This window comes from Eurosta solidaginis, chromosome 1 (genome assembly GCF_040869045.1).
Source record: "Eurosta solidaginis isolate ZX-2024a chromosome 1, ASM4086904v1, whole genome shotgun sequence".
In the NCBI taxonomy this organism is placed as follows: Eukaryota; Metazoa; Arthropoda; class Insecta; order Diptera; family Tephritidae; genus Eurosta; species Eurosta solidaginis.
The window spans coordinates 49,869,235-49,891,399 of record NC_090319.1 but is presented as its reverse complement, the minus strand read 5'-3'; the positions used below and the strand labels follow the sequence as shown (position 1 = coordinate 49,891,399).

Sequence of the window (22,165 nt, the reverse complement as noted above, 5' to 3'; positions counted from 1 at the left end):
TTTTAAATCAAAATTGATTATCTTTGCAAACCTTTGGTGGTGCACCCTTGAGATCCAAATGCACCAGTCGCTCGTTAGGTGCACGCGGACCATCTGGTCCAATACCCGCAATAGCTGGTACACCCAAACGTTGCAATTCATGCTCATATTGTGCCTGACGTTCGACTGATGTTAGAGCGCGATCATAATCTATATTGTTCTGGAATTCATCCATGCCGGCGTTACGTGCGCGCTGTTGATTTTCAAGTATTTTCAGACGTTCCTCTTCGAAGAGATAGTTGACACCAGCCGTAGGTATTTTCTTGCGACGTGCAACTAGTGCGAGTGTTTGTTCTGATGCTTCGACTAGGCTGATAGTTGGTGGGCTCTTTGTCGGCTTAACGAAGCGCACAATACCAGAATTCTTGCCACTATGTGCTGCAGCCGGTACGGGTATGACCCCGGTAGGACCACGTGTACGCAATAAATTATGTTCAATACTCGAGGCTGTATGAGATTGCTGTTGTTGTTGATAACGTAATACACGATTTGCTTGTGATATTAATTTTTGTAATATATAGACATGCTTTTGTGGATTATCTGTTTGTATGAGATCCTGCAAAGGATGATTCTTTATTACTTAACTAATGACAATTTTTTTAAACGCATTTGAGGTATGACAGTTCTTACATTAAACTGTGCATCTTTTGGTATATCGCTATTGCTGGATATAAAGAAGACCCAAGTCCAAAGAGCAAAGAGCACTAAACTGGAGACGATTAGGACTGCACTAAGCTTACGACGCCATATGAGTATAAACCAACTTGATTGCATCTACAAATATATTCGGAAAAAGTGAATAAATTAGTAAATTAATATTTTGCTGGCAGACCCGGCAGTCAATGCCTGCTCAAATTTAGGACCCCGAGAGAGTCCCCAATATCATCCCTAAACTACCCCCAAATAACTCACGGGAAGATGCCGAAGCCCGAAGTGATCCCTAAATGACCTCGAAGTGGTCTCCAAATGACCCAAAAGGAACCCTGGCTTAACGCTGGATCGAGTAGGAAGGCTATTTCACACTCGATTGCGCATGGTATCAGATTCCAAGGTTACGCGGATGATATATGTAGCAATCATTGCAAAGGGATATATTCGAGAGCATGCTATGTGGTACCATAAGGAGAGTCTTAAACATAATAATGAGATGGTGCGCCAATGTGGGGCTTGACTTCAACCCACCAGGCCAGAAGAAGAGTCTTAGCAGTCCTAAACACAATTACCATAGAGAACATAGCAATGGAATATGGAATCGGTGCTAAGCACTTGGGGGTCATCTTTGAAACCAAGTTCCTATGTAAGGGTCGGGGAGTACATAATAGCATGTAAATTTCTAGCAGGCAAATCACAATAGACCAATGATCGCAGTGTAGTCCTCTGCAAGTATCTATTTCTCTATTTAACATCTTCTACGCCCGTTTGATTCTATTTGGTTAGCTGGGATCCCAGTTTTGGTAGCGATGCTGTTCTTGCCTTTTACAGGGATAATGAAGGTTCACGGCTTTGGCCTTTAGTTTGTTTGCTCAACATCGCTGTTTTCTTGTGCCTCTCCCCTATGCCTTGAACTCGTCATCTAACATTGTCTACCAACAGATGCACTACATTCTGCGGACAATAAGACGTCGCAAATTTCTGTACGAAGTCGTTTGAGATTTTATTCGTTGCACTCACAACTCCGCATTGAACATACGGTTAGCTTAGGTAAACGCGGTTTTTAAACTGGCAAAAGCTGTGGGAAGCCAGGAGTACTGGATCGAATATAGAGATCTGTTGAGTATCGTTAAACATGAAATCAACTGGCCTATGCGAACACAGAATGCTCCAGCGAAACGGCGCGACTGAGGTAAATCCTATCTTAGGGAGATACAGTTCAGGGACTGGTAAAAAAAAAAACGACGGTGAAAGGTCGAGCAGAATTGAAGATTCCTTGCGGCTCTACTTAACACACGCTTACCATGTTGTTGTTGTTGTATTAACGATAAAGACACTTCCCGAAGATTTTGGGTAGTGTTATCGTTGTTGATGGTCCTTTGCCGGATACAAATTCGGTACGTTCCGGTAACAAAGCACCATAAAGGTACTAGCCCGAGCAACTCGGGAACGAATAATATGACCACATTAAACATTCTAGGCCATACCGTCCCAACCCTACTTCCATGAGGAACTTGGGGTAGCCAGAGCCTCGCCTGCTAAACATGTGTATGATTCATTCATATTTGTAATTGTCAATTGGGATGCAGAAGCTTTGAAGCTATATAGCTTTGTACTGCGCTTATCAACCCCTTGAATCCAATACACTTCTCATCGGGAGATGATGTGGTAGAGTTGTGTAGCAACGTCTGCACTCCAAATACGGAGCGATCAGTTGGTGACAAAAACCAAAATTGAATCCGAGATAAAACTGTTGCTAAGTTCAGATGGAATACTCCCTGCTCTGTAGCAGATGTAGACTTTGCTCAGGATGGACCATACATGTATACTGGGCTCCCGGTAATAAGGAAATAGAGGGTTACGCAAATTATTATTTGTCGGAGGAGGGTGCTGTATTCGATAAACCAACGGTAGACGCCCCAATACACTTTGTAGAAATCAGAAGGAGACAGGAGTTGCATATGATCCATCAAGCAGGAAAGGCGTCGAAAGAAGTGCGCGTTGCTCAAAGTTTTTAAGTTCATGTCTAAATCCTAGCGCGTTAGACTCGCAACGTGGATCGTATCACTAACGAGACAGGACTTAAGGCTCACGATGGGCATATTAACTAGACACTGCCTTCTGACATTATATGCTTATAAACCAATCCTCGACAACAACAGCAGGGGGCAGCAGGAAGAAACGGTTGGGCACGATCTGTGTTCGCGAGGTCACGGCTTGACGGTTGACATTACCGGAAGCACCATAAAACTGCCGGATACTTTCTCCCGAAGACTCCGAAGAACGATTACCTTCGGTACCGTTGATGATTCTTAACCATATATCAAGACAGATGTCACAGTATCATAGACAGAGGTTGGCCTAGAAGGTTCAATATGATCATATTAAATCTTTCCTGAGAGGATTGGGCTACTATCTTAATGGTGCTTGTTATCGGAACGTATCGGATCTGCATTCGGAAAAGGACCATCAACATCCATAACACTCCACAAAGCCTTCGGGGAGTGTCTTTATCGCTACAACAACAACAACAACAACGTGACTGCCAAAGCCTTTGATGACAGCAAGTACTTCATCTTGTTCTCGTTCGCTGCAGCACCCCACTATTAGGCCGATAGCAGTTCAAGCACCACTAATAAGATCCAATCATTCTGACGACTTTCGGCTTAAGCTTTTCACACAATACTCTAAATAGAAACTTATATGCGATATTAAGCATGATAGTCACGCGTTAATTGGCGCGATTTGGGGAACGCCTTTCTCCTCTTTACCTACTCTCCACCTCCAAGGGCGAATGAACACCGTTCCATTTTGTGTACCCTCTTATTCAGATTAGTGCATTCACAGTCCAAGCAGCATTAACCAGTTTGTTGGTGAAATATACATAAATGCATAATTCGACCTTGACTCCAACTAACTACCGAAATTATCCAATTTTTATTAAAGCGCATAAATTTATTTATTTGCCACTTGGCGCCATCCTTAATGATGTTGGGGCACTCAACGTTTTTATACTCAGTTGAGCAGAGCTCACAGAGTATATTAACTTTGATTGGATAACGGTTGGTTGTACAGGTATAAAGGAATCGAGATAGCTATAGCTGCAGCGAACGAGAACAAGAAAAAGTACTTGCTGTCATCAAAGGCTTAGGCAGTCACGTTGTTGTTGTTGTTGTTGTAGCGATAAAGACACTCCCCGAAGGCTTTGTGGAGTGTTATGGATGTTGATGGTCCTTTTCCGAATGCAGATCCGATACGTTCCGGTAACAAGCACCATTAAGATAGTAGCCCGATCCTCTCAGGAACGATTTAATATGATCATATTGAACCTTCTAGGCCAACCTCTGTCTATGATACTGTGACATCTGTCTTGATATATGGTTAAGAATCATCAACGGTACCGAAGGTAATCGTTCTTCGGAGTCTTCAGGAGAAAGTATCCGGCAGTTTTATGGTGCTTCCGGTAATGTCAACCGTCAAGCCGTGACCTCGCGAACACATCATCATCATCATCATCCTCCTCAACTCCTATTGGAGCATAGGGCCTCGACCACCGACTTAAATCTTATTCTGTTAGGTGCAGTTCTTGTGATGTCATTCCACGTATATCCTGCGTCTTCGAGTTCTTTATCCACAGTTCTGCGCCAAGTTTTCGCAGGTGCACCAGGTCGTCGGCTTCCTTGTGGATTCCATCGCAATGCTTGTCTGGCTATATTTACTGGAGGTCTTCTGAGAGTGTGACCAATCCACGACCATTTACGCTTGGTTATTTCTGTGGTAGCCTTAGGTTGATTTGTTCTAGACCATAAGTCGTCATTTGAAATTCTTTCCGGCCATCGAATTTTCAGGATTCGGCGCAGACATTTATTAATAAAAACTTGTAGACGTTTCTGAATTGAAGTTGAGCTTTTCCACGTCTCGCAAGCATAAAACAGTACTGATTTAACATTCGAATTAAACAGTCGAAGCTTCGTTTTTAAAGATATTTGGCTGGACCTCCACACGTTTGCCAGTTGCCCAAAAACCATTCTTGCTTTGTTTATGCGAGACTGAACGTCCTCATCTGCACCGCTCTTATTTGAGACAATACTACCAAGATAAACAACGGATTCTACACCTTCGATTTCATTTTCGTCAACCGTAAGCGTCAATGGCCTTGATGAAATACTATAGCCGCATCTTATGACTTTGGTTTTCGCTGTATTGATGCTTAGTCCGGCCTCCTTTGCATGTGTGTTGACAGCTTCTAAATTGTGTTGAAGGTCAGTACTTCTGTGGCTTAGCAGACAGACATCGTCTGCATATTCTAAATCCCCTAGCTGAGTGAAAGGCGTCCACTGTACACCGTGTCCACCATTTTCTGCGTTCCTCATAATCTCGTCTAATGCCAAGATAAACAAGAGCGGCGAGAGTATGCATCCCTGTCGCACCCCGCTTTTAATTTCGAAGGGTTCTGAGAGGCGCCCATCGTGACTGACCCGGCACTTAAATTCGGCATACATTGCCTTTATAATGTTGATTATTTTATTGGGCATCCCTCGTTTTCGTAGTATTTCCCAAATATATTTCCTGTCGAGACTATCAAAAGCCTTTTTAAAGTCGATAAAAAGTAAATAAGCTGATGTTCTGTATTCACAGCATTGTTCAACAATGATTCGGACGGTATTTATTAGATCAACACAGGATCGGTTTTGTCTAAAGCCAAACTGATTTTCTCTTAGAAACACAGATCGTGCCCATATATCAAAATCATCAGTATCGAAAAAAAAATTCGATTGAGCCATGTCCGTCCGCCCGCCCGTCCGTCCGTCCGTCTGTCCGTTAACACGATAACTTGTGTAAATTTTGAGGTATCTTGATGAAATGTGGTATGTAGGTTCCTGGGCACTCATCTCAGATCGCTATTTAAAATGAACTATATCGGACAATAACCACGCCCACTTTTTCGATATCAAAAATTTCGAAAAATCGAAAAAGTGCCATAATTCATTACCAAATACGGATTAAGCGATGAAACTTGGTAGGTGAGTTGAACTTATGACGCAAAATAGAAAACTAGTAAAATTTTGGACAATGGGCGTGGCACCGCCCACTTTTAAAAGAAGGTAATTTAGAAGTTTTGCAAGCTGTAATTTGGCAGTCGATGAAGATATCATGATGAAATTTGGCAGGAACGTTACTCTTATTACTGTATGTCAGCTTAATAAAAATTAGCAAAATCGGAGAACGACCACGCCCACTTTTTAAAAAAAAATTGTTTAATTCAAATTTTAAAAGAAAATTTAATATCTTTACAGTATATAAGTAAATTATGTCAACATTCAACTCCAGTAATGATATGTTGCAACAAAATACAAAAATAAAAGAAAATTTCAAAATGGGCGTGGCTCCGCCCTTTTCCATTTAATTTGTCTAGGATACTTTTGATGCCATAAGTCGAACAAAAATTTACCAATCCTTGTGAAATTTGGTAGGGCTTAGATTCTAGGACGATAACTGTTTTCTGTGAAAAATGGCGAAATCGGTTGAAGCCACGCCCAGTTTTTATACACAGTCGACCGTCTGTCCTTCCGCTCGCCCGTTAAAATGATAACTTGAGCAAAAATCGATATATCTTTACTAAACTCATTTCACGTACTTATCTGAACTCACTTTGTATTGGTGTAAAAAATGGCCGAAATCCGACTATGACCACGCCCACTCTTTCGATATCGAAAATTACGAAAAATGAAAAAAATGCCATAATTATATACCAAATACGAAAAAAGGGATGAAACATGGTAATTGTATTGGTCTATTGACGCAAAATATAACTTAAAAAAAAACTTGGTAAAATGGGTGTGACACCTACCATATTAAGTAGAAGAAAATGAAAAAGTTTTGCAGGGCGAAATCAAAAGCCCTTAGAATCTTGGAAGGAATACTGTTCGTGGTATTACATATATAAATAAATTAGCGGTACCCGACAGATGATGTTCTGGATCACCCTGGTCCACATTTTGGTCGATATCTCGAAAACGCCTTCACATATACAACTAAGGGCCACTCTCTTTTAAAACCCTCATTAATACCTTTAATTTGATACCCATATCGTACAAACGAATTCTAGAGTCACCCCTGGTCCACCTTTATGGCGATATCTTGAAAAGGCGTCCACCTATAGAACTAAGGCCTACGCCCTTTTAAAATACTCATTAACACCTTTCATTTGATACCCATATCATACAAACAAATTCTAGAGTCACCCCTGGTCCACCTTTATGGCGATATATCGAAAAGGCGTCCACATGTAGAACTAAGGCCCACTCCCCTTTAAAATACTCATTAACACCTTTCATTTGATACCCATATCGTACAAACGAATTCTAGAGTCACCCCTGGTCCACCTTTATGGCGATATCTTGCAAAGGCGCCCACCTATAGAACTAAGGCCTACGCCCTTTTAAAATACTCATTAACACCTTGCATTTGATACCCATATCGTAAAAACAAATTCTAGAGTCACCCCTGGTCCACCTTTATGGCGATATCTCGAAAAGGCGTCCACATATAGAAGTAAGGCCCACTCCCTTTTAAAATACTCATCAACACCTTTCATTTGATACCCATATCGTACAAAAAAATTCTGGAGTCACCCCTGGCCCACCTTTATGGCGATATCTCGAAAAGGCATCCACCTATAGAACTAAGGCCCACTCCCTTTTAAAATACTCATTAACACCTTTCATTTGATACCCATATCGTACAAACGAATTCTAGAGTCACCCCTGGTCCACCTTTATGGCGATATCTTGCAAAGGCGTCCACCTATAGAACTAAGGCCTACGCCCTTTTAAAATACTCATTAACACCTTGCATTTGATACCCATATCGTAAAAACAAATTCTAGAGTCACCCCTGGTCCACCTTTATGGCGATATCTCGAAAAGGCGTCCACATATAGAACTAAGGCCCACTCCCTTTTAAAATACTCATTAACACCTTTCATTTGATACCCATATCGTACAAAAAAATTCTGAAGTCACCCCTGGCCCACCTTTATGGCGATATCTCGAAAAGGCATCCACCTATAGAACTAAGGCCCACTCCCTTTTAAAATACTCATTAACACCTTTCATTTGATACCCATGTCGTACAAACGAATTCTAGAGTCACCCCTGGTCCACCTTTATGGCGATATCTTGCAAAGGCGTCCACCTATAGAACTAAGGCCTACGCCCTTTTAAAATACTCATTAACACCTTGCATTTGATACCCATATCGTAAAAACAAATTCTAGAGTCACCCCTGGTCCACCTTTATGGCGATATCTCGAAAAGGCGTCCACATATAGAACTAAGGCCCACTCCCTTTTAAAATACTCATTAACACCTTTCATTTGATACCCATATCGTACAAAAAAATTCTGGAGTCACCCCTGGCCCACCTTTATGGCGATATCTCGAAAAGGCATCCACCTATAGAACTAAGGCCCACTCCCTTTTAAAATACTCATTAACACCTTTCATTTGATACCCATATTGTACAAACGCATTCTAGAGTCACCCCTGGCCCACCTTTATGGCGATATCTCGAAAAGGCGTCCACCTATAGAACTAAGGCCCACGCCCTTTTAAAATACTCATTAACACCTTTCATTTGATACCCATATTGTACAAACGCATTCTAGAGTCACCCCTGGTCCACCTTTATGGCGATATCTTGAAAAGGCGTCCACCTATAGAACTAAGGCCCACGCCCTTTTAAAATACTCATTAACACCTTGCATTTGATACCCATATCGTAAAAACAAATTCTAGAGTCACCCCTGGTCCACCTTTATGGCGATATCTTGAAAAGGCGTCCACCTATAGAACTAAGGCCCACGCCCTTTTAAAATACCCATTAACACCTTTCGTTTGATACCCATATTGTACAAACGCATTCTAGAGTCAACCCTGGTCCACTTTTATAACAATATTCCGAAAAGGCGTCCACCTATAGAACTAAGGCCCACTCCCTTTTAAAATACTCATTAACACCTTTCATTTGATACCCATATAGTACAAACAAATTCTAGAGTCACCCCTGGTCCACCTTTATGGCGATATCTCGAAAAGGCGTCCACCTATAGAACTTAGGCCCACTCCCTTTTAAAATTATCATTAACACATTTCATTTGATACTCATATCGTACAAACAAATTCTAGAGTCACCCCTGGTCCTCCTTTTTTGGCGATATCTCGAAAAGGCGTCCACATATAGAACTAAGGCCCACGCCCTCTTAAAATACTCATTAACACCTTTCATTTGATACTCATATCGTACAAACAAATTCTAGAGTCACCCCTGGTCCACCTTTATGGCGATATCTCGAAAAGGCGTCCACATATAGAACTAAGGCCCACGCCCTCTTAAAATACTCATTAACACCTTTCATTTGACACTCATATCGTACAAACAAATTCTAGAGTCACCCCTGGTCCATCTTTATGGCGATATCTCGAAAAGGCGTCAATGTATAGAACTTAGGCCCACGCCCTTTTAAAATACTCATTAATACCTTTCATTTGATACACATGTCATACAAACACATTCCAGGGTTACCCTAGGTTCTTTTTACAACATCGTGATTTTCCCTTACTTTGACTGCACAGCTCTCAACTGAGTATGTAATGTTCGGTTACACCCGAACTTAGCCTTCCTTACTTGTTTCTATTAGCTTTTTGTAATTACATACTTACATACATACATGCATACATACACATTCATAATGCAAGTAGCAACTGCACGTGCTGTTGAGTCGAAAAGTGGCTCGCGGTAAAATTTTTGCGAACTCAGACCAAAGAAGCTCAAGCACTAGATGAGCTCCAAAGTACTATTCAAATGTGTTTGTACGTACTATTTTCTTAACGTTGTCATTGTAGCTTTTATAGAAGTGGCTGCATGAAACTCTGTACACACGTATGTGTGTATGTATGAATGTATGTGCGTCTGTGTATAGAGTAAAATGTGCCATGAAGAGAGCCTGGCCCTATAATGGCTTTGAGGCCAACAAGTAGCCCCAAGTGTTCCCTAAAGCGTATGTGTGCATACAAAAAGTCTGCAAACAAAAGCAAACACACAAGCGTACTCAAGCGATCAACAATGGACCATTTATTGTATTTTGTTAAAGCTTGTTCGTACTTATGAGCATATGCACTTACATTCATATGTAATACATTCATATATAAGTTATATATATCTATATAGCGGTGTATATGTTTATACCTCATATGAATATTCGAAATGACCCGATTTCCTAGGGTAACCCTGGATATGGGTATCAAATGAAAGATGTTAATGAGTATTTTAAAAGGGAGTGGGCCTTAGTTCTATAGGTGGACGCCTTTTCGAAATATCGCCTTAAAGGTGGACCAGGGGTGACTCTAAAATTTGTTTGTACGATATGGGTATCAAATTAAAGGTATTAATGAGGGTTATAAAAAGGAGTGGCCCTTAGTTGTATATGTGAAGGCGTTTTCGATATATCGACCAAAATGTGGCCCAGAACATCATCTGTCGGGTACCGCTAATTTATTTTTATATGTAATATACCACGAACAGTATTCCTGCCATGATTCCAAGGTGTCACACCCATTTTGCAAAGTTTTTTCTAAAGTTATATTTTACGTCAATAAACCAATCCATTTACCATGTTTCATCCCTTTTTTAATATTTGGTATAAAATTGTGGCATTTTTTCCATTTTTCCTAATTTTCGATATCGAAAAAGTGGGCGTGGTCATAGTCGGATTTCAGCCATTTTTTATACCAAGATAAAGTGAGTTAAGATAAGTGAACTAAGTTTAGTAAAGATATATCGATTTTTGCCCAAGTTATCGTGTTAACGGCCGTGCGGAACGGCAGAAGGTCGACTGTGTATAAAAACTGGGCGTGGCTTCAACCGATTTTGCCCATTTGCACAGAAAACAGTTATCGTCATAGAATCTAAGCCCCTTCACAAGGATTGGTAAATTTTTGTTCGACTTATGGCATTAAAAGTATTCTAGACAAATTAAATCAAAAAGGGCGAAGCCATGCCCATTTTGAAAATTTCTTTTATATTTGTATTTTGTTGCATCTTATCATTACGGGAGTCGAACGTTGACATAATTTACTTATATACTGTAAAGATATTCAATTTTTTGTTAAAATTTTACTTAAAAAATTTTTTTCGTCATCCGATTTTGCAAATTTTTATTTAGCACTCATATAGTTATAGGAGTAACGTTCCTGCCAAATTTCATCATGATATCTTGAACGACTGCCAAATTACAGGTTGCCAAAGTTTTAAATTACCTTCTTTTAAAATTGGGCGGTGCCACGCCCATTGTCCAAAAATTTTACTAATTTTATATTCTGCGTCATAAGGTCAACCCACCTACCAAGTTTAATCGCTTTATACGTCTTTGGTAATGAATTATCGCATTTTTTCGGTTTTTCGAAATTTTCGAATTCGTTCATTTTAGATAGCGATCTCAGATGAGTGCCCAGGAACTTACACATCAAATTTCGTTAATATACCTCAAATTTTACTCAAGTTATCGTGTTTACGGACGGTCGGACGGACATGGCTAAATGAATTTCTTTTTTCGACCAGATCATTTTGATATATAGAAGTCTATATCTGTCTCGATTAGTTTATGCCGTTACGGATTACCGTTATGCGAACAGAATTAATATACTCTGGGAGCTCTGCTCAGCTGAGTATAATAAGTCTCGGAATTTTGATTATTATTATATATGCAGCCTTGGCCTGGCGACCGCAAGACACGAACACAGAACATGCTAGCACTTTCTACATTAGCTGTTACTGACGAGGCCCAACTTATAAGCATGTGACGCCATAAGGCAGTGTCCAGTTATTATGCCCATCGTGAGCCTCAATTTTTGTGTCTTTAGAGATATGAGCAGGTCCCAAATTGGACCAGGCCTAAGTTAGGAGGCGTGACCTTACAGGAGAAACTTTGCACAAAATATCTAGGAATCATCCTAGGCAGTAAGCTGTCATGGAAGCTACACGTGGAGGAGAGGGTGAAGAAGGCCTCAACGGTACTCTATGTAAAAGGATGCTGTGGTGTACGTGGGGCTTATCGCCCTCTCTTTCTCATTGGGTTTTAATAGCGATTGTAAGCCCTATTCTAGACTATCGAGTTCTTGTTTGGTGGAAAGCCACACAAAAAACAACACGCCTGAAAAAATTAGAGGGGGTATTCAGACTATCGATGCTTATCATTACGGGAGCCCTGAAAACAACCCGGCGGCTGCACTGTATGCCATTCTGCACATTCCACCTGTAGACCTGGTAGCAAAGAACATAGCATTAACAACCACGACCAGGCTCGGTGCCTCGGGGCAGCTTGAGCGCCGACCATATGTCCTTAGTAGTATAGCGTCATCAATTACAAGACGAACAGACTACTGATTCCCTATCTGCGCTTCGAGGGAGATCTTAAGGCCACAATAGAGGTGGACGGTTGGCGGAAATAAACAGATCCTACAGGCTGCCGGATTACTGTAGCGTTTTCCAAGCGGAAATATTAGCCGTAACCAAAGCAGTAGAAACACTGGAAGAGAATAGCTTAAGCTGCAACCGTGTTAACTTTCATATTGACAGTCAATCAGCAATTAAGGCAATAATATCGCATAGCACAGTATCTAAATGCGTGTTAGAGTGTAAGCAGTCTCTGGAGAGAATCGGAACAGGGAGAACCATACATCTATATTGGGTCCCAGGCCATATGGGAATAGATGGGAATGAAAAAGCGGACGAACTAGCTAAAAAGGGCGCATCCCTTGACGCTTGCTCCGTAGACGAACCAATTAGACTGGGCGAGATCAAGCGAAGGCGAGAGGTGCACATGATCGACCAAGCGGGAAAGGCGTGGGTTCAAGCGCGGGGCTGTAGAGTGTCGAAGATTATGTGTAGGTATTACAACCTTAGACTAACGAAGTTGCTTCTATCATTAAAAGAGAGGACTGTAGACTCATGACGGGTATTCTGACTGGACACTGCCTATTGGTGTCACATGCCTTTAAATTAGGCTTAGTCAGTGATAGCAGATGTAGGAAGTGCGGGTTGGAGGAGGAAACGATCGAGCACGTTCTGTGCTCGTGCCCTGCACTTGCCAGGCGAAGACTCCAGCTATTAGGAGTGATACAGCTGTCAGATCTAGAAGCAGCAAGTGGCTTAAGTCCTAGGAAGCTTCTAGTATTTGCCAAGAGGACGGAGTTATTTTATAACATAGGTCCTGCTTTTTCAGTTTGGTCGTTAAAACAAACTTCTGGTAACACTACGGACTCAATTAGTCTATGTGAGGTCGTCATGGACCGGCCAGTTCAACCTAACCTAGCCTAGAGATATGAGCAACTTTGTGAGTCTCGCATTTTGATAACAAATCGACAAGTTTATGACAAAATTTCGATAGATCTTTGAAAATAAATCAATAACTTTTAGATAACAAAGCGAAAACATTTCGCTATTTTCTTGATAGCAAATCGATAGCTTTTCAAGAATACATCGATAACACGTCAATAACAAAATGATACCACTCCGGAAACAAACCGATAAACTTTCGATAGCAGCTCGATATTTTTTCAATAAGTAATCCATAGGTTAGGTTAGATTGAAGTCGTTGCCGCGGAGGCACTCACAGGCCAGTGTCAGTGACGACTAGAGGACACCTCCTCTTGAAGCCGTTTATAGGACCTGGTAAAGGCTGCCATGTCCTTGATGTCAACGAGCTGGCGTAGATTTTAGAGAAGTGGCGCTTCCAGGCAGCGCTATCTGACCCCGCTTTGCGACGGGCAGTTGCACCTGAGGTGATACACTGCTCCCTCTTTTTCGTTAGCTCCTAAAGCATAGCCAATAAGCACTCCTAGTCGTTATGCATGCCTACCATTGATTCAGTGCCCAGTGCCTACTTAAGGTGCAAACATGACGGGATATCGTAAGATCCCATTTTTACCAAGTTTGCTAAGTTATCGTAATCGTTAAGTTTTCGATAACAAATCGATAACAATCTGTTATCAAATGCAGTGCTTTAACACTTCGATATGAAGTGGATAACTCGTCTATACCTCGTCGATAACAAACTGATAACTCATTGAAGAAAAAAGCAACAACTCATTGATAACAAATTGTTAAACTTCGACAACAAATTGATAACACGTGTCCGTTTTCGCATCCGGCATCGGTTTCACCTCTAATCTTTCAGTGGCTCTTATTTTTGCTTTTCTTTCATTTTCCTTTCACAACCATTCCTTTTCTTTCCTTGCCTTCCGCAATCGCGACAGTAAGCATCGTTATTATCATCCACATCATAATAGATATTGTTACTCTTACAGCTCTTTTTATCGTTGTTGTTGTTGTTGTAGTGACAAGAGCACTCCCCGAAGGGCTTGGGGAATGTTATCGATGTTGATGGTTCTTTGCCGGATGCAGATCCGGTACGTTCCAGTAACAAGCACCATTAAGGTACTAACCTGACCATCTAGGGAACGATTTGGTATGACCACATGAAACCTTCTAGGATATACCGCCCTCCCACCTAAATACATCAGGAGTTCGGGGTCTCCAGAGCCTGAAATAGGAATCCCCACGGGTAGGTGATTTTGACAATTGGCTACATATAATAATGATGTAGACGGAAAGTCGATTAAAATTATCTTTATTTCACGAGCTTCGCTTTACATCTAATCTAAACCGAAATTCGAATGGACCTTATGCCAATGTTCAAAAAGTTAACAATTTCGAATAACGGTATCCTTATAACTAATTAAAGTTAACTTCTCTCTTAATACTAAATTAAGAGAACTTAATACTACTTTTAACAGAAGCTCATATGTGTATGCTTCTATACATAACTCGTCCACCGTTGGATGTTTGCGTCTCTGCAAACGTTATCAATAAAAATTAAAAATGTTTTAAAACAGTCTTCAACAATTCAACAATGGCACGATATTAAAAAAAACAATTTTAATTACATATATTTTAAATTGTTAATATTTCAAAATTCTCTTGTTTCTTTAACTAGAGGTTTGATAGTTATATTTTCTTTTCAATTGTGATTTATAATATTTCTTATTTTGCTTAGTAGAGGTATCCAAAACATAATTTCCTTCCTTAACATAGTTATCAAGCTCTTTATATTTTGGTTAAGCTTTTGCAATTTTTCTGGTTTTAACAAGGTTCTCTTGTTGGTCAATTGGTTGATTTCTATTTTCGTTAAGTTTATTTATTCATTTAGCCTTCTCATCTTGATATTTTTTACATAAGTCTTGAATGTAATCTTTGTCAAAATTTTTAATTACAAAATCGATAGGACGTTTCTTTGTTGTAGTGTGAATTGTATTATTATAAATATTAAATATTTGAAAAAGCTTCTCCTCTAACTCTAAACCTTTCTTCTTTTTATCCACGTTCATTATTCTCAGATGCTCATTTAATGTACCATGCAACCTTTCGATATCGGAATTGTTTTAAGGTATGGCGTAGTTTTATGAACTTCGATATTATTTTCTTTCAAGAACAAAGCGACAGCACTGTAATATACACCTTTCGTTATCAAAAACAATTGTATTCATTCATCGTAAAAACTGTATACGCTGCCTTAAAGCGTCCAATATCGCTATCCAATTCCTATCGTTTAACTTGTGAAAAGTGGCATATTTGGAGAATTTGTCTATTGTGGTTAAAACCATACAATTTCTATTTGGATATCAAATGTCGATGTGCACAATATCATTAAAGTGAGTTGGATTTTTCGTAATTTGGTATGGCATTTTTAGTAGTTTTCTATCGTGTTTAGCGAGCTGACAAGTTTTGCAATTATTAATAACTATTGCGATCAATTTATAAAGTTTGGGATAAAAATACCGATCTTTTATTTCGTAAAAAACTTCTTTAATTCCTATGTGATTGTTTCGAATATGTTCGTTTTCAATTAAACTTAAAATCTCGGCTTTGTCTGTAATTTCTACTAACTTAGTAACTGATCTGTATAAAATTAAGCTGCTGTTTTGAAAATTATTAATATAAATATCTTGAAACTTTATGAAAAGATCATCATCTTCGCAATATATGTATACGGGGTATTCCATCCCATTTCGACCAATTTTGAACCCGACCCCTTTAGAATTGGCTGAAAGTTTTTCTTCTTTTTCTACCTTACGAAAGACGTTTTTCAGAATTTTTTTCAAATTTTTCCATCCAACTCAAAAAAAGTTATGAATGTTTAAAAAAACACCGTTTGGGATCTTTTTTTTTTTAATTTGTTTTTAAGTGTACTTTTCGGAAAAAATACAAACAAATTTTTAAGTTTTTTTTTTTAATTTTTCACTTTTTCGAGATTTTTCGAATTTCGCCATTTTTTTTTTTCTCATAAAAAACTTCAATCAATTCTGCAATCATCCCCACTAATCCCGGAGTGGGCCGATATTTTTAAAATATTTTTTTTTTAATTTAATTGAAAAAAAAATTTTCAAAAATAAAAATTTTTTTTTATCAATTTTATTTATATAACAAAAAAATGTAAGAAAATGATTTTTAAGTATTCTTTTCTTTATATATTATGGTAATCTACGATTAAAAGTTATAGCATTTTGAAAACAAAAACGGTGTTTTTTTAAAAATTCATAACTTTTTTTGAGTTGGATGAAAAAATTTGAAAAAATTCTGAAAAACGTCTTTCGTAAGGTAGAAGAAGAAGAAAAACTTTCAGCCAATTCTAAAGGGGTCGGGTTCAAAATTGGTCGAAATGGGATGGAATACCCCATACACATTATGCCCTTTTTCAGCAGTATTTTACTCAATATATTTACTAAATCAGAAGACTCGTTAATGACGACAAAGGTATGGCTTTTTTTATTAACAGTTTCTGTAAAAATATTTTCTGTATCACCATAACTAAGATAAAGTTGGTTTTTATAATAATTTACAATTTTTTCCGTAATAAAAATGTATTTTAAATTGTCCTCAATACCACTGTGGACAGTTGCATCTGTAGAGCGAATATCTATGTTAGTTGTATCAGCAAAATCAATTTGCTCGTTATTAAAAATATCAACGCTATTGTCGTCGTTTGATTTTTTTAAATATCTGCTTAATGCGTCAGCAACCTTATTATTTTTGCCTTTAATATAGCAAATATCAAAATTATATATATATATATTATATTCATTTAGAAAAATTTTCCACCTTTGTAATTTCATATTCGGTTCTCTAATATTATGTAACGATGTCAAAGGCTTGTGGTCTGTTTGTATTAGACATTTTTGTCCATACAAATACGTCCTAAAATATTTCACAGCCCAAATTACAGCTAGAAGTTCCTTTTCAATGGTTGAATATCGTATTTCATGTTCAGCTAAGGTGCGCGAGGCATAACAAACTGGATGATTTTTCTGACTCAATACAGCACCTATGGCAAATTGGGACGCATCCGTGGTCAAAAAAAAATTTTTTTCGCGAAATCAGGTGGCTGTAAAACTGGATCACTAGTCAATAATGTTTTTAAAGGTTCAAATGAACTAATATAGTCTTTATTTTTAACGTCAATTACTGCATTTTTCTTTAAAAATTTAGTCATGGGTAAGGCTACTTTCGCATAATCGCGAATAAATTTCCGGTAATAGCCGGTTATACCTAAACATTTTTTAATTTCTTTCTCAGTTTGCGGTAATTTCATGGAACTAATTGCCTCAATTTTGGAAGGATCGGGTTTGATTCCTTCAGCAGAAATGATATGACCTAAGAATTTCGTTGATATTGCAGCAAAAAGACATTTGTCAAACTGTATTTTTAAATTTGATTTGCGTAGCTGATTTAGAACTTTTTGTATAGAGTCGATATGCTCTTGAAATCCAGTAGAAAAGATTAATATATCGTCTAAATATACTACGCAAATCTTATTTATGTATTCGCTCAATACGTACTTTATTAGCCTCTGAAAGGTGGCTGGAGCAGTTTTCAACCCAAATGGCATGCGATTGAACTCAAAGTGACCATCAGCGGTTGAAAACGCAGTTTTTGCTCTAGCATCTGGATGAACTTCAATTTAGTGATACCCTTTCGCGAGATCAATTGTACTAAAATAATTATATTTACCTAATTTATCGAATATGTTTTCCATATTCGGAATAGGAAACCTATCATCTACCCTTTGCTCATTTAGCTTTCGATAATCAATAACGATTCGCCACTTTGAAGTTCCGCTGCTATCGATTTTTTTTGGTACAACCCAAAGAGGCGAGTTGTACGGGCTATTACTAGGTACTATTATCTTCTGATTTAGCTTATATTTAATTTGCCTATCGACTTCTGCTCTGTGTATAGCAGAATACTTATAAAGTTTGCTGTATATCGGGACATCTGTTTTTGTGATAATCCTGTGCTTAATCTCGTTTATGAAGGTCAAATCTTCGCCTTCCTTATAAAAAAGATCAGTGTATTTATTTAAAAGAGATTTTAACATCGCCTTATCTTTCGGATTTAAGTGTGCAGAAAATAAACTATTTAAGGACTTTTCATTTTTTTCTTCCTCGCATGTAAAAACCTGTACCAATTCATTATTTAAATATTTATCATAAGAAGATTCTTCTTCTTCGTTGAAATAAATTGGCACACTTGCACTGTCTGTTAACAACATTCTCTTTTTATAATCAAATATTATATTAAGATCAAACAGAATATTATTTCCAATTATGCCATCAAAGTATGTGTGAAATGGTACTTCCAAGAATTGAACAAAAGTATTTGGTTTATTGAATTCTTTAAATAGTGGTATCCTATATAAAGTATTAGTACTGACTTTTTTATTTAATACTTTTAGTGTGAAATCCGGTGAGTCCATTTTCCATTTAGGGCTACAAACTTTAGGGTTTATGACACTGAATTCTGCACCCGTATCAATAATAAATTTAAGTTTTCTTATCTTTGTATTAATTATTATATAGGGTAATCTTCTAGGCTTAGTGCTTGAAAATTTTTGCATCATTTCATTTGTACCTATTTCCATAGACTCGTTATCATTGCGATGTTGAGTATTATTTATGTATGAATTTTGTGAATTATTTGTGTGTCCAAATGTATACCTACCCACGTTTCTGTTACCATTCACTGCTTGCATATTAGAATTAAGCGCTCTCCTTGACTGCATAGATGTTTGTGTATTTGGATTTTGTCTCAATTCACGTCCATTTCCGTTTTCGATTTCATTTCCTCTGCTTGGATACTCATTAAAATACCTGTTGTCTTGCATGTGTTGTTGTCGTCTTCTGTTATATTCCATGTTCCTATCTGCGCTTTGTACATTACCTACGTGCTGTGCCATGTTACTAACAGAATAATGATTGTTGGTTGTGTACATTAAATAACCATTTTTATACTCAGTTGAGCAGAGCTCACAGAGTATATTAAGTTTGATTGGATAACGGTTGGTTGTACATATATAAAGGAATCGAGATAGATATAGACTTCCATATATAAAAATATTCAGGATCGAAAAAAAATTTGATTGAGCCATGTCCGTCCGTCCGTCCGTCCGTTAACACGATAACTTGAGTAAATTTTGAGGTATCTTGATGAAATTTGGTATGTAGGTTCCTGAGCACTCATCTCAGATCGCTATTTAAAATGAACGATATCGGACTATAACCACGCCCACTTTTTCGATATCGAAAATTTCGAAAAACCGAAAAAGTGCGATAATTCATTACAAAAGACAGGTAAAGCGACGAAACTTGGTAGATGAGTTGAACTTATGCCGCAGAATAGAAAACTAGTAAAATTTTGGACAATGGGCGTGTCACCGCACACTTTTAAAAGAAGGTCATTTAAAACTTTTGCAAGCTGTAATTTGGCAGTCGATGAAGATATCATGATGAAATTTGGCAGGAACGTTACTCTTATTACTATATGTCTGCTTAATAAAAATTAGCAAAATCGGAGAACGACCACGCCGACTTTTTAAAAAAATATTTTTTCAAATTCAAATTTTAAAAGAAAAGTTAATACCTTTACAGTATATAAGTAAATTATGTCAACATTCAACTCCAGTAATGATATGGTGCAACGCAATACAAAAATAAAAGAAAATTTCAAAATTGGCGTGGCTCCGCCCTTTTTCATTTAATTTGTCTACGATACTTTTAACGCCATAAGTCGAACAAAAATTCACCAATCCTTTTAAAATTTGGTAGGGGCATAGACTTTATGACGCTAACTGTTTTCTGTGAAAATGGGCGAAATCGGTTTATGCCACGCCCAGTTTTTATACACAGTCGTCCGTCTGTCTTTCCGCATGGCCGTTAATACGATAACTTGAGCAAAAATCGACATATCTTTAATGAACTTAGTTCACGTGCTTACTTGAACTCACTTTATCTTGGTATGAAAAATGAACGAAATCCGACTATGACCACGCCCACTTTTTCGATATCGAAAATTACGAAAAATGAAAAAAATGCCATAATTCTATACCAAATACGAAAAAAGGGATGAAACATGGTAAGGTAATTGGGTTGTTTTATTGACGCGAAATATAACTTTAGAAAAAACTTTATAAAATGGCTGTGACACCTACCATATTAAGTAGAAGAAAATGAAAAAGTTCTGCAGGGCGAAATAAAAAACCCTTAAAATCTTGGCAGGTATTACATATATAAATAAATTAGCGGTATCCAACAGATGATGTTCTGGGTCACCCTGGTCCACATTTTGGTCGATATCTGGAAAACGCCTTCACATATACAACTACCACCACTCCCTTTTAAAACTCGAATTAATACCTTTAATTTGATACCCATATCGTACAAACTCATTCTAGAGTCACCCCTGGTCCACCTTTATGGCGATATCTCGAAAAGGCGTCCACCTATAGAACTAAGCCCCACGCCCTTTTAAAATACTCATTTACACCTTTCATTTGATACCCATATCGTACAAACATATTCTAAAGTCACCCCTGGTCCACCTTTATGGCGATATCTCGAAAAGGCGAACACCTATAGAACGAAAGCCCACTCCCTTTTAAAAATACTCATTAACACCTTTCATTTGATGCCCATATTGTACAAACAAATTCTAGGGTCACCCCTGGTCCACCTTTGTGGCGATGTCTCGAAACGGCGTCCACCTATGGAACTAAGGATTACTCCCTTTTAAAATACTCATTAACATCTTTCATTTGATACCCATATCGTACAAACGCATTCTAGAGTCACCCCTGGTCCACCTTTATGGTGATATCTCGAAAAGGCGACCACCTATACAACAACCACCACTCCCTTTTAAAACCCTCATTAATACCTTTAATTTGATACCCATATCGTACAAACACATTCTAGAGTCACCCCTGGTCCACCTTTATGGCGATATTTCGAAACGGCATCCACCTATAGAACTAAGGCCCACTCCCTTTTAAAATACTCATTAACACCTTTCATTTGATACCCATAGCGTACAAACGCATTCTAGAGTCAACCCTGATCCACCTTTATGGCTATATCCCTAAATGGCGTCCACCTATAGAACTATGGCCCACTCCCTCATAAAATGCTCTTTAATGCCTTTCATTTGATACACATGTCATACAAACACATTCCAGGGTTTCCCTCGGTTCATTTTCCTACATGGTTATTTTCCCTTATGTTGTCACCATAGCTCTCAACTGAGTATGTAATGTTCGGTTACACCCGAACTTAACCTTCCTTACTTGTTTTTTATAACATCAAAAGCTCTTTAAGGTTTGATGGATTCCTGCTAATTATAATACTCTTAACTGGCTCTGGTAAACCATGTTTAAATGTATGTAAAGCAATTCTGGCATTGCTGTTACTATTTATTACTGGATTATTTTCGTTGCTAAAATATAAAGCATTGTTTAACCTACATAATAATGTATTTAATGCTTTGTAAAAATTTTCGATTGTTGAATCACAACGGCAAGTTCTAATTTTATCAATAAGGTCATCTACCGAATCTTTTTCCCCGTGATTGTCAATTAAAATTTGTTTAATATCTGGCCAATTATCTGCATTTCCATTGACCAACAAAGATCTTCTTGCATCACCTACAATTTTATCTTCAACCCTACCCATAATTAAACAACGATAATCTAATGGAAACGAATCGAGAATTGGAACCATCGAATCTATTCTCTGTAGGAAAATTAGGAGCGCATCTCTATCGCCATTGAAACTTGAAATGTTATTAATATTTGCTGTTATTAACTTAAATCTAACATTTATGTCCAGACCTTCCATTTTCGTTGTCTTGCGGCTTCTTGCCCTTCGAAATTCTAAAAAATGATGTTTTGATGTTCACTGGATTCCTTCGTGATCGTCGTGCACCTCGGTTGGAACGAATTCGGGAGTAAAGATGAGTTTAAACTTACCAAGTTGTTCGTGTACTTCTCATAAGTCTATGTTGTAGATGTTGCTGCTTCTCAATATAA

The 22,165-nt window shown here is 38.1% G+C and overlaps 1 protein-coding gene across 5 annotated transcripts in view; it reads right to left on the bottom strand.

Annotated features, from left to right (window-relative positions):
• LOC137239274 (hexosaminidase D) overlaps window positions 1–22,165 on the bottom strand; it is a 182,654-nt gene that overhangs the window by 17,036 nt on the left and 143,453 nt on the right. For 4 of the 5 annotated variants that reach the window (XM_067764654.1, XM_067764414.1, XM_067764570.1 and 1 more), the window contains exons 2-3: window positions 670–813; window positions 32–610 (exon numbers count right to left, since the gene is read on the bottom strand). In XM_067764654.1, coding sequence (XP_067620755.1) covers window positions 32–610; window positions 670–813 — 723 coding nt within the window. The remainder of the gene's footprint in view (window positions 1–31; window positions 611–669; window positions 814–22,165) is intronic. The other variant, XM_067764495.1, reaches the window with a different exon arrangement.